Genomic DNA, 14,311 nt, shown 5'->3' on the forward strand with positions numbered 1-14,311 from the left:
ACTTCTTTTTGCAACCAGTGGAGTCGCCCACTGCTGGCTATGAGAGAGAGTGCAAGTTAAAGGCACTTCTGCATGAGCTTCTCTTTTCAGGGTTTCTTGTCGCTTGGTACTTACAGTTTCTAGACTGTCCACCCAATTTTGAATCAGTCATTCCAAAAGATCACTCAGTCCTTTGTACAGACACTGTACTGAAGCAATACTGATAAATTATAGAGTACATCGACATATCTGTAAATCCTTACCCACTGTACACACATCACAAATTGCAAGAGGCTCTTACCTTTTCACATACGTATGCATTATTTGTGTCAGTGTGACAACAGGTCTCATCTAAGTACAGGAAGGGATAAACAGCATGGTATGAAGAGCAGTCATTAATGAACCAGCAGTCAGAAAGAAATCATCAGTATGCTATAGTGTCTTCTTCTCTCTCTCTCTCTCTCTCTGATCCTGATGGTTGAGCAAAAGAGCTTGCTGAGACAAATGACCTGCGTACAGCATCTTTAAGGGTTTAAATCTAACCCTAACCCTAAATATATTGCACATAAAGCAATGCAGACTATTTAAATATTTCCATACTGTAAACTAAACCTAACCAACCCAACCGACAAAGGAAACGAGTAATCAGAGCAATGGGCCTTCTGAACAATGAGAATTTGTTTTTTGGGATAACAAGCTGTCTGACAAATGGGCTTTCAGTCAAATTGGGAAATTTTTCGGACTATTGGGGTTTCAGGATAATGGGCCGTTGGAACAATGGGAAGTCTCCAAACCTACGGCATTTTAAACTCCCAGTCTTGTAAAATGCTCCATCTCAGAGAGAATATTCTACATAATTAACTGATATATTATAACAGTCAAAACAATCTGTTATATTTTTGGGTCACTTGTCCTGAGGTAGACAGAAATGTATTGATTAAAAAATTTCCACCGCATATAGTGGAATGCCATATTTATGCATCAGCAGTCTAAGCATATTCGACCTGCCAGGCGATAGAAAAGGCACACAGTAAATATTGCAGTTTCACCGGTTCCAGGTCTGAATGAATAATGTGGCATTATCACTTCAAATCCTCAGGATTGTGCCCTCAGTCTCTTTTCTCTGCTGTACCTACTGTATATGTTCAAGTTGCTGCTGGTCCATCTCAACAGACAATAACTGGAGTTGGTGGGTAACTACAACGGACAAAAAGTGCGGTTGTATTTTTTACTGCCCATCATTTTCAGAAAAAAACTTTGCTGTACATTTAATTGCTTGCTTTATAGCTCATGCGGCCTGGTTGTTACTCATGCAGTCTAAGAAGAGAGGTTACTGTGACCTCAATAAATCAGCAGGAGCTCACAGCTCACCAAATCTAAAAACCTGTACATATACCAAAGAAAACGTGTAATCCTGTACTTGTCTAGCCATCTCAGTACAGCTGAAGTGACAATGCAAAAATCTAGTAGACTTTTGCTAACGGCATTAATGTATTTAAGTTAGTTGCTCTACAGGAATAAATATTTAATTAACCTTTTGAGACTCTAATCAACTTCTTCAATGTGATTAAAATCATTCCATCCCATCAGAAGATTTGTGTCAGACTTTACTACATCTGTGGCGCAGACCAGTCACCCAATCACACGCCATCAAGCTGTCCATCATGTCAAAGCAATTAACTTTAAGCATTTCATGGAAATCAAACGACAAGAGGTCAAAACAAACCAATCAACTGCTAATTTAAATGTCTTAGGGGAACCCTAAAATGTGTGGATAACATCACTTATTCTCCATGAGATCCTAGTCATATTGTACAGCTGGGAGAAAAAGTTATGAGCAGCAGTCATCACCTGCAATTACAATGATTAGTAATTCATTTTCAGCGATAACACATCCTCACCTCTGCAGATTGGCACAGGGAAGTCCCACACCGACACACCGGCTGTGTTGGTCACACAGGTGAGGAGTGAATGTCCGTCCAGGACGTAGCCAGTGACGCACCGGTAGCGGATCTTGTCACCTACGTTGAACTGAGTTCCATTCAGTATGCCTTTGGGTGGAATCCCTGGGTTTCCACATGAGCTGCTTCTCAGCTCTGAAACAATGGAAAGAGAAAACAGTACTCTTAATAATAACAATATGTTTCTGTATAAAATATGTAGAGTGTTTCCTCAACTGTGTCTCTAGTCATGTATCCAAAGCGATTAAGTTTTATTTTCATAGTTTTGGCTGCCTAAAAGATGTCCATGCTATATTTGTCATTGTTAGTCATCTTGACTTAAGTGTTAAGAGTCTTTATACACCGGTATTGGCTCAGTGCAAGTCTGACATTTATGCCATTGCTACTCAGACGCTTAGTTATGTCTGAAGAGCTAAAATTATCTTGGGAAGATAATAAAAAATGCAATACCCATGGAGTAGTGAAGTACCGCACTGGTGTCTTACGAATCTCTTAACATTAAGAGTTCACTAAATAACATAAATCTATAGCTGGACACTGCAATGAAGGGCAGAGAAAAACGAGGACATTAGCACAATGCACAAGGAAATAAAGCAAGACAGTTAAAAAAAAAATGGCAGGAGGACATGAAAGAAGAAGAAGCTACAGCTGGAGAGTATAATCATTTTCCTGTACGCTCCTGAATGGCCGCGTTGCTTAATAGTAGGGAGGGACAGAACTCAAATTATTTTCAGAAATTCAATGGTGAAAAAATCCTTGTCACAAAAAACCCTACAGCACTGAATGTGCACTAGACTCTCAATTTATAAGCACCTATTATGCGATACCCAATGCAGGACCTATTGATAGGCCAAAACGTCCTTTTACTATGTACTGATAATTGTCAAAGAGATATGTCAAATGTCAACTGCTGACATGGATATTTTATGATACCTGTATAACTTACGTATGTCTTTCTAACTTGTCTTTCATATATGTTCCAAATCATATTTTTGCTGTACCCATTTTAACTCTGGAAAATAGTAACAGTATGAGGAAATCTGCAGTAAGCATGTATATTAACAGAATGACATAAATATTTTAAAAACTTAATGTCTACTCCTTCATTAATCATGGTACAAAGATAGATCTAGGAGGAACTGAATGTGACAGAACAACCTTGACAATGACAAATAATATTACTTGTAGAAAATTGCATTTATATAATTTGAAATCCCTTGGCAGACACATTTCTGAAGATGGCATATTGAAGTAACACATCTTCCACAAGAAAGCAATTCCCAAGGAATTACTAGCATCATCATATTGCGCTCATGCGGTGACAGAGCTAAAGTACTTATGATCATTGTATTCCTTTACAAAATATTGAAAGGGGAATTTTGATAAAGATCAACTGTAAGTTGTGATAAACATGCCTGGAGGGCTCTTCCATCCCTCATTCTTTTGGTTGAACACAATCTCCCACTACATTTCTCTCCTCCATTAGACCACTATAACAAAACAGTCAAAATTCCGCTGCACAAAATGCATCAGCAAGGATTTTATTTCAAGCCACAGTGCAGGACCTAACACATTGTTGGCTTCTTTTTGACTCAGCAGTTACATGTTGACTATTCAGCTTGAATGCAGGATTGGGTCTGACCTGCACTCATGCTATTCAACTTGTAACACCTGTGTGAGTCAGTCTAATGATCTGTGGTATGTTTGGCTGTTGGAACCTGCAGTCAACCTGAACAAGAAGGTTTGGCTTGTAAAACCAATTATTTATACAGAAGTGTTTTTAAAAAATCGTATATGACGCTCTTACTTTGTATGTTATTGCTTTAATGGTCCTCTATACTTATGTCCCTTGATAACATTACAGACTCATTTTTAATCGTGTTTGAAACAATTAAAATAAATAGTGTCATCACTGTTTTTAAATTCCTAATGTATAGCTTTACTCTACCAGGATCAAGCTTGTTACCACAATTTAATAATAATTTAACTACTCTCTATAGTGCACTTTCATGATTAGTGACCTGTGCTACATCATCCATTCCCAGGTAAATATATACAGTGCATCTTGAAAGGCACAGTCGGCTCAGCTTTATTACAAAAGGACACTGAATTTGTGGATAATGATCAATAACCAATTAGCCTGATCAGATCTAGAGTTGGCTTGTTGATAGGAATATAAAACGCCCTTCCGTCCTACAGCTTTCCACTGATAATGCAGTCAAGTGAAATTATTATTTCTGTTAGTGGCTAATTATTCCCACTGGCAAACCAGTACATAAATCCTGTGTCAGATGGATTTATAGATAGACAGACAGTCTAAGTGTTAAGCCGGAGTATATTTGAGACCCTGATCCTGAAGTTGATTTCATTGAAAGACACATCTATGAAGCTGCATATTCTAATAGTAATTTCCAGGAATCATTATTGAAATCCAATTACGGCTCTCACTGCATATGCTCACACACACATCCCTCACACGTATGATCTGTAATGAATGACATAAATCCTCAGCATCAACTGTCAGCTGTTTATGTTTATGTGCTAAAATGAAAACCAACACACTGCGATGGAAATAAAGCAGGACGAAGGGGCCGTCAGAGCATGTGTGATCTCTTTTTTAATCAAATGTATAGTATTTCTAAACATAAAAACAATATTACATTAAAAAAAAATCGCAGTAACTTTTCTGGTTGATCAACATTTCACTGAGATCCAACTGAAACATTGGGAGCTGAGCTCTCATTCATATTTTCACATTTTAATATCAGCTATATTTAGACTAAAGCCCCTGCAAATGAATCTGTCTGAAGAAGAGTCAAATATAATGGGTGTATTATCCCTTTATGTCTGATCCATGCAATTATTTTATTTCAAAATGCAACACCTCCTTCCACAAGTAACTCACAAAATGCAGCGAACAATAATATAGAAATGGAATGTTATGATTGACAGCCTATTTGAGCGATGTTTTTGTAAGAGAGGTGCAAACTGAGAGAAGATCAGGCCAAGTGGTTAATATGAATATTAATGAGGGGTAAGACAATGACTGCAAGCTGCAAAGTATGTATGCATTCCTACATGGCGCAACATGATCTCTGGCAACACAAAGCAATCTCCATGGGAGTTACTGAGAGCCTGTGAAATTTAAATGTATTTGTTTAGAAAAGCAAATGTGTGGAGTTCAACAAAGTGTGACAAAGCACATCAAAGGCAATCTAAATATCTAAAAATTCACCACAACAACCCTTTACAGTTTGAGGCAGAGAACATCAGATTAAAATGCTGCACACTGCTGAGCTGAAAACATTTCAACCAAATAAATCTTGTTCAGGGGACTGGTGCTGTGTGCAACCAGACGTTACTCAGAACTCCTCATGACCAAAAACGGTTCCCCACAAAGCCTTTCATCACACCAATAGTGTTTGACTGGACATTTAACATTCAAGGATGGTGATGATCACTGGAGAATATCAAAAGGCATACTGTGTTTAAGTTATTTAACACTCCTCAGCCAATTAAAAACTATTTGATCAGCAAGAGCCTGGCTGGTGAACAAGGCTGCCAAGCATTTTGTGGATAACTTATAAGCAGAGAATTGTGCGCCAATGATGTTGAAAGGAATATAAGGTTAGGTGCATGTGTGTGCATCACATACTGTACTGTACATTTCGGGTATGAGCTTATCATGGTACACTATGTGGGTTGAATGTATTTGATCTACCATTCTCATGCACATATTATATCTTGAAGCAGAATATTATATTATTTTGGGCAAATCACTGGTCCTCAGTCTGTTGTAACACACTGCACACATTTCAAGTAGAATCTATGCAATAGTGTTAGAACTTGTCAACATAAAAGCTACGTAAATATCAGAGAGGATATATGCCTGGCTAACGCAGATTGTTGACAAATCAAATGAAAAGTAGATGCCTCAGAAATATCAATATCCTAATAAAGGATATTAAATGTTTTGATGATGATGGGGACAGCGCTGTCTAACAAACAGACTACTAGGCTACTGGTCTATACTAGAGAAGAACTAGTTCATACCACATGTTGTCTGACCACGATGGAAGGTAAAAGTGTTAATAGCTGTTTGAAGCAGCTACACGGGGTGAAAAGTCGGCCATCATTAAAGTCGGCCATCATCACATTTTCAGACAGACAGTCTCTCTTGGAAGGCATGGTGGCTGTACACATGAACAGAGCTGGAATTAGATGAGTAAAGGCCGTGACACACCAAACAGACATTAAAGAACATGTGTCGCCTCACGTCGCCTGCGTCTTGGCAAAAAAAGTCACATTTGAACACAAACTAGTCCTTATGATCTGCACCTGCGTGAGAGAAAATAACTCTCCATAACAGCAGGCAGGCTGTATTCATCATTAGAAAACGTAAACCTGAAGACCTATGACTGTAAATACACAAGCTGTTGTTATGATACACACATTAAAACGAATCAGTGTTTGCCGAACATTTAAACATCACTCTTGCTCACCACTTAGCTTCATTCCAGATGGCCATGTCCTTGTGAAAATATCCGTGTATATGAATGATCAGATAAAATTATGATGGAAAATGAAAAGAGCCTCTGTGTGTGCACTCTTGGCTTTAGTCATTTGTTTGATTTCCTCACGTCTGTTTCTCTTCTCGTGCACTAATTCGCTGAAGCTGAGCGGCCAATCGGAGTGATTTATTTTGCCGGAAGTCTGCACCGCCAATTCAACATGTTGAACCTGTGGTGGAGACTGTCGGCAGGGCCGAAAAGTGCAAAGAACAAAGGCCGACAGACGCTCACCAACGGCAAGACATTGACCGATGACCGACGGCCGATATCGGCATGATGTGTCACAGCCTTACAGATATTGTTAGACGCAGCCCCTCTGATTCTGACACTGGAAGGGTGTGGGGTGAGGAAGTTTCTGAAGCTATTGAACCATCTGACAAGCACTTCTGACGGATGAAAGTCCTCAACATGTCAGTTGAATTGAGATCTAGTGTCTGAAAAGGCCATAGCATATGTTTTTCATCACTTTCATAATAAACCATGACCCTTCCTACCCTAATAACAATACAATAACAAGATTCTGCATTATACAATTGCATGTTCAAGCCTATGAAAAATAATCTGAATCCATATACTGAAAAGCTTTCCTCTCTACAAAAAAAGGTTGAATATCCAAATCTTACATATCAAAACATAAAAACAGGTGTGGAGGTGGTTAAGATCACAACCATGTTTGCCAATGTATTCAATACCACAAGAAACCACAGAGGGATAATAACTGAAGTATGCTAAATATTTAACCATGCAATTGAAAACCCAGCAGTGCACAAAGTGTACACGAGTGAGCACTCTTAGTTACCAAGATTGCTTTTGTCCTGCACTGACACAGCGCCAATGTAACATGAAGGTCTGGCAAGACTGTGAAACAATTAAAAATGGTAAATTAGAGGGAAGCGTGTCATTGTGTGTACCTACTAGGTGGCTTTGATGTAAACAATTGTTACCATCTCTTTTTCTGTGAATATTTGCAATAATATGTCATCATACATTATTTAAGTTGTCTCTCCATACTTGAATCTCAATTAATTATTTGCATGAGAAGTGCTGCTGCTCACAAGTGTCTTGCCTGAACTACTGTGACTGGGATGCGACTGAGTAAAAATCAAAAACTCAGAAGTTTGTGGACTGTTGACTTTTACAAATCATACCCCGTGTACCCTGAACAGAGTTCTAATTTCAGCTACCAGATGTTGCTGGGACCTCGGACAGATTGCACTCTGCCAAATAAAAATGTGATATCATAAATTATTTTACAGGATGACGCCACATTTTCCAAGAAATGTTTTCTATGCAAGAGAATGATGCATTTAAGACTCATGCTTAAAAACAAAAACATCCAACCCACGACAATACTAGTTGTGGAGCAGGTTGTACAGAGTGTGAATGCACATGTGCATGGTGTACAATATCTGATTTATAGATTCAAACTGACTCCAGTACAGTAACTATCAAACATTCATTTATATAATCATTACTTTCTGGCAGCTGTTCTTGAGAGAATTATAGAGAAACAAAAGTGCAAGGACGAGTAAATGTTTGGAGAAACTCACCCTAGGTCACTAATTAAAAAGTAATAAATGCGTCCCAGCTGTAATTATACCAGACTGACTCATTGGCCTTTGGTATATGGAAAGTCATAACTAATGTCTCAGACAGGGATGGCTCTTAAATTAATTCAAAGGATGTGTTGCAGACATTTAAAGCAGTTGGTTTGGATAAGGTCTCTCACTGTAGGCGGAACAAAAACTATGTGCCTCAATTGTAGCTACAGACGGCGCATATCTGAATTGGAAAATAAAATAAATAAACCTTTTACAAAAGCCTGCACTTAATATTAAATCAGGAACACACTACTTTTACAAGGGGTTTGAATAGCCCCCTAAAGAAATCAAGTGTTTTAGATACAGCGCAGCCCTGAGCTAACAAGTGCTTCTGTCTGAAGGACCCTAAATAAATTGTTCATATAACTGAACCTTGGGAAAACAGCTGCTCCTTAACACCAGAGGCTGGGGCTGATGCAAAACCTTGTGAAAACCTGTACAAACTTCTCTTCAAGGGAGAGAAAATAAATCCAAACAATGCAGATATAGTGCTTTTAACCTCGCAAAGCATCAAACTAAAACAAAAACAAAATAAAGCCTGGTTAAAAACGTCATGGTACACAGAAAATATCAGTTGTGATGCCAGAGAAAACCAAATACAAACAGCAATATGATGCTGCAGAGTGATTTTAACCAAGAGACATCTCTCTGACCTGATCTGTAAACTAAAAAGATGAGAGAACAGCACTGTGTTACAAATCTTCACAAAAAAATAGGACAAGAGAGCGACAATATATAAAATATGACCCAAGGCCTGGTAAAGCTACAGTTGCCTTCACAAACAGTGGAACTGAGAGTAGCTTGCATTATCCCTCATCACAGTGATAACGAGTGAGTTATGTGAACTAGTAAATGAGGTAGTTGGGTGCGAGATTTCTCTGGGGCTGAGCTATTTATTTCGCCTGTATATCTAATGACTCTGTAGCCCTTTGAAGAAGATGGAAGTTTGACGGAGTGGCAGTGTTTGTGAGCACACAAGCAGCACACAAGCAGCACACTTTCCCCACAGGAGCCGCCTGTAGACTGCCTGTCGGGCTTCTTAGCTGGCTGCTTCACTGGCTGCTGAGCTGGATTTTCAAGCAGGCGGAAAAAAACAGTATTGACTGAACCCATGTTGTATCACAGGGCAAAGCAGCTGGTAAACAACCCAGGCTCATAAATGCATGCATGCACGCTCGCACACAGACTTTTCCATCACAGTGGACACTGCATGGCCACAGAGGGATAAATTAAATGATTTGGGGAGAAAATATGAAATTATGTTTTATGGGTCAGCTGTCATTCAAAGATTTTTCCAAAGAAAGGGCAGGTTGAAATGGCATCGAGGCAGGTTTTAGATAGGCACAACGATGTTTTCACTGCAAATACACAACCTTCAAAAAAGGGCAAGCAGATAGCATTACAGCCAGCTCGGTACCTACGCTGCACGGCTGCAGCCTCTCTCTATCCTTGGAAAGCTACAAGCACCAGTGGCCATTGTTTGGCTGTGTTGTAGAAAAGCCCCCATATATCTACTCCTTGATAAATGCATCTTGACCCTTTAAGGCTATGCCTAAGGGTCAAGGTTACAGGACCACACTGACAGAGAGGTGACAGTATAGGAAAGAAGGCCCTAATCAATACTAAAGTTCTCAGAAAGTTAGATCTGGTTTGAATTCCAACATACTTGACAAAAGATTGACAGGCCATTGAGAAATTAAATTCCATCTGGCCGTGTCCTTCACTGTGTCCTTCATATGCAGATTCAAATTCACTTAATTGCAGTCATGATTTAATCATATCTGAGAGTCTACAAGCATCACACACTTTCAGTCATGAAAATGAGCAGCACATACATATTCATGTGCAAGATGTAGCTAACCATATCAGCATAACAAGGAAGAAAGGTATACAGCTGTGGCAGTAAACACGAATGAATACATTATGGATGAGTAAATTGAATATTTGTGTTTTATATGCAACAGGCATAAGGGTCTCTGACTGAAAATAATGAAAATGTATGACAATAGTCAAGCCATTGTGCTTTCACTTCAGATGATGGTGATAATACCAAGTAACTTTCTTATTGACTTGCACCATCAAAATCTACTGTAGCACCATTGCTTCACAAAATAGGCTTTTACATTGTAGAGTTGGGTTGATTCCTGTTGTTGCTGGTCCAGTTCTTTGTACAAGGTTAAACCGTTAAAACTTTATGCAAACCGGTACGGCAACGAATGAACAGGACTGGAGTCGCTACACTCTTATTCATGGACTCTCAATCTTATTATGTTCCACTAGGGAGCGGCCGCTGGGTCAAGTTCAACACCTAGTGATATAATTTGATCTTTGAAAATTTTAGTTTTAATTTAAAAAGTAATTTAAAAAATGGTGTCTGTTTTTTACAGCTGCCCAGCCCTATTAATTACATTTAAATGTTATGCAATTATTGCATACATTATACAATATGTTGGGAATACATAGTTTAAAAATTGATAGCAACATCATACCAAGGATTTCTGGGGAGACACCTATAGAGGCTTGAGTAAGTAATACCATGCTTAGATTGTTGTTTAAATATGTATGCTGTGTGGTGTGTACTGTCGTATCACAACAGGCTATTAAAGAATGAATGATAGACCATAACATCTAACATGACTAAGTATTACTATATCACAGCTTTGGCTACAATCTGTAATCCGCATAACTCCTACACTTAGAAGTGACAACACAACTAGCAACAAAATAAATTGTGCAAAAATAGCATCCCCTATTGTCCTTATTAGAAAACATATTCTTTACTGTCCTTATTAATCTTTAGTATCAAATAATGGGAAATATATGTGCCTCATGTGTAACAAAATGTGATTAACATCCAAAATCCGCATGAAAATCTGTTGAAGATTACACAAGGCAAAAAGGTTGAGGCAGAACAACGAGATGTAATTCGAACAAGCCACGAGACAGAGAGAGAGTAGAAGGTGACAGGAGAGGGAGAAAGAGAAAGAGAAAGAAGGAGATGGAGAGCACAAATGGGCAGATGGAGAGGGGAGAGGTTCTGGACTGGCGAGGTCTGGGGCAGGTGGGGAGATGAGGAGGGGGTAAGGGGGGATGGAAAAGGACATCATGGAAGGGAGGTGGGGTGAGGCAAGAGGATGGGGTCAGCCTGTTTGTGCAGGAGAAGGTCAGGGAATAAGATAGAAAGTAAAGGAACAGCCTAAGGATATTGGGAGTAGAAGGAAGAGTGGAGCAGGACAAGCCGAAAAAGCATGTGGGCAGGAGGTAGGATGAATGGAGAAGAAGAGAAAGGTAGGAAAAGAGGTAAGATGGTAAAACAAGGAGGAAAAGAAAGGAATGATTAAGAAATCATTAAATATGGATGAAAATGAAGGAAAGGAGAAAAAAAAGAGAACTAGAGATGGATGACCGATGGAGTTCACATGAAGGAGCAGAGGGGGAAATCGTAGGGGTGAGCAGTTGGTAACAGAAGGAAAGTTCATATTTAGACAGCTCCCTGCTGCATTCAGCTCTGCTTCAACATAGATAACTCGGTACTCCATTAGTTCAACTAATTCCCATCGCCATCTGCTAAGCAATTTCAGATGCACCTGTGGAGTTGCAGAAAAGGTTCAGGACTTTGGGGGAAGGGATGTTGAATTGGGAAATATAAGATTATTTTTAATAGAGAAAAAGGTACCTAATGTTTCCATAACTCAACAGTGGAAGTCCTACAGGACTTCAGATGAGATAAGTGTGATCACACGTCCCTCTCTTAAGAATAAATGGCGTCTACTTATCCTGGCGGATGGATTATTATTTTTATTTTTTTTCAAAAATACCACATTCATTAATATGGACATTTTTTATGACAATAACAGTCAAAAAGAAGAAATGATGCTTTTCTTACCTTCGTAAACGACCTTAAATCCATGAGCGCTTACTGCAAAGTCACTGGTAAGCCTCAGAGAAAAAATGGAGCCAGAACTGGTAACAGGCGCAGGCATGGTAAATCCTGTTAACCTGCAGATGAGAGAAAGACAACTCAGTACTCAATGTGTGATTTCATTTATATGAATCTTATATGAATTACATGCAAGACAATCACTTTAATTAAATACATAGAATGACAGTCCAACAAACCAACATAAATTAAAAGAAATATGTGGTAAAACATTTCCATTTTTCAGCTTTCACATGCTAAAACCACACAAGTTCAAGCGCAATCAACTTTCAGCAAGGGATGCCGAGTGACGTTTACTACCATTTAGGCTGTTTCCCCAAATTGTTATAATCCTAAAAAGTAAACACTGTTGAAAAGTTGTGAGGCAGAAACTAAAACACTACCTGGGTTTGTTAAACATCTATCATTTAACATTTAAATTTGATAGGCCACAAGGTGGCTAACCGTAACGTTTGTAAATTCCTGTTGAGAGATGTGTGCACCAAAATGCAATGATGCCGAAAAACTGCACACCAAAGTAACCATCACTAAAAATGATGACTGTTCAAAGACCTCAAACCTCACACCACTAGTGAATTTGTGCATTGTAGCATTGTGTGTCTAATAAAACAGAACTGCTCTGAGAATTGTGATGCAATTTGTCCACCAATAATATACTGGGTACTATACAATCAAAACCCAAGCGAGAACCTTCCCGATTGTTGGATGATGTTTGATGGCTGGCAGCTGCATTGTAACAGACTGCTTCATTACTGCATTTCAAATTAGGTGCAGATCCAAACAAATCCATTTACTTTCACGACGTCGTAAACAAGATGTGTTGCTGACCATTCTTCAGCTGCAGTTGCTGATGTTCTATCGACCTTTCACTGCTGTAAGGCACGCTGTGTAGAATGGACAGAACTTGCGCATAAGACAAAATGTCACCTTCTCTATTGCCATCTAGTTGTCTCTTGTTATTTTCCGCTGCTAGTTCAGGGTTGTTTGAGTGACTGAACCTCTACATGATAATAAGCCAGGTGAATAATGTCTGTAGTGGCTCAAGTGTGGAAAAACAGAACTTTGTCCTGTGACAGCAAAGAAGAGGATGCTGTATTTACAGCCTCAATAGAGTTTCCAATTACAGTACTGTGAACTGTGCTGGTCCGAGCAGTAAATAATTACGCTTGGTCGCAGGTACTGCACAGCGTGCCAAGGTACTGCTAAAAGTCAATTGCCACATGATGCCATTTTGAATACATTTATGGAGGAAACAGAACTGAAAATGTGACCTTGTTAGAAGCTTAATCACTCGCATGAGAACTGTACTGAATTTGCATGCCATCATGGTTAAATAGAAAATGGAGGCAAGCCTGTGCATCGCTTGAATTTTTTTTTTGGAGTGCTTAAACAAAAACAGCGAGCACAGGAGAGAGAGAGGCAGCCCAGTAAAACAATGTCACTATGTTATTAATTATTAAAGTTTCAATTACATTTGGTTAGGCAATATAAATATCAAAAGTCAATGTCATTCATTTTGTATGCCCAAAACCCAAAAGTGTACAGAGTGCTGAGCTATGCTATGCTATGCTATGCTATGCTATGCTATGCTATGCTATGCTATGCTATAGGAAACAAATATCTACAGATGTGGAAAATATTGAATGAAATCTCTCACAGAAATCTTAGTAGATTATTAGAAACCTTTTCTGGAAACATTGCTCCAGCCAGAGTTCACATAAAAATGTTATGGTTGGAAAGCAAGCGGCAGCCTCTGGGGATGAAAAATTAAGCCAATACAGAAGTGCCAAAAATTACAGTTCCTCGAATGGACACTTGAGGCTGGCTCCAAAAGCAATTCAATCCCTATTGACCACCATGTTAAAATGCCCAACTTTACAGCAGTAATAAGCATGTTCACAATCTGGTGCAAAAAATAGTTGTGGTGTCTATAACTAATTTCCCTGTTCATAACAATTGGTTGGCTTTTTGTATAACTCACCCGTTTAAACTATATTAAGGTGAGCTACCAGGGCATCCTCCTTTAGCCATCATACTTGGCTTCTTAGTTTAACTTGTTGTACTAAAAGACATGGAGTAGGCTGCTAATTTAATCAGGTAAGTACATTACAAAGAAGCCTGTTTTTCGCTAGCCAAATTTAGCATCCCAAATATATATTTTTTAAAACAAGATGGCAACGGTCAAAAAACAAACGCTTCACGGTGACCACGTCCACTAGTTATGTACGGCCTATGGTGGACACATGAATTTGACCGGAC

General features: G+C 38.9%; 1 protein-coding gene across 1 annotated transcript in view; it reads right to left on the bottom strand.

Annotated features, from left to right (window-relative positions):
- The window catches only part of LOC115021174 (CUB and sushi domain-containing protein 3-like), a 205,022-nt gene that overhangs the window by 163,905 nt on the left and 26,806 nt on the right, over positions 1 to 14,311 (bottom strand). Inside the window, 2 exon segments of the mRNA XM_029451384.1 lie at positions 1,881 to 2,075; positions 11,999 to 12,111. Of these exon segments, the coding sequence (XP_029307244.1) occupies positions 1,881 to 2,075; positions 11,999 to 12,111 (308 nt within the window).

The sequence above is a fragment of the Cottoperca gobio genome, chromosome 16, assembly GCF_900634415.1.
Source record: "Cottoperca gobio chromosome 16, fCotGob3.1, whole genome shotgun sequence".
Classification (NCBI taxonomy): domain Eukaryota; kingdom Metazoa; phylum Chordata; class Actinopteri; order Perciformes; family Bovichtidae; genus Cottoperca; species Cottoperca gobio.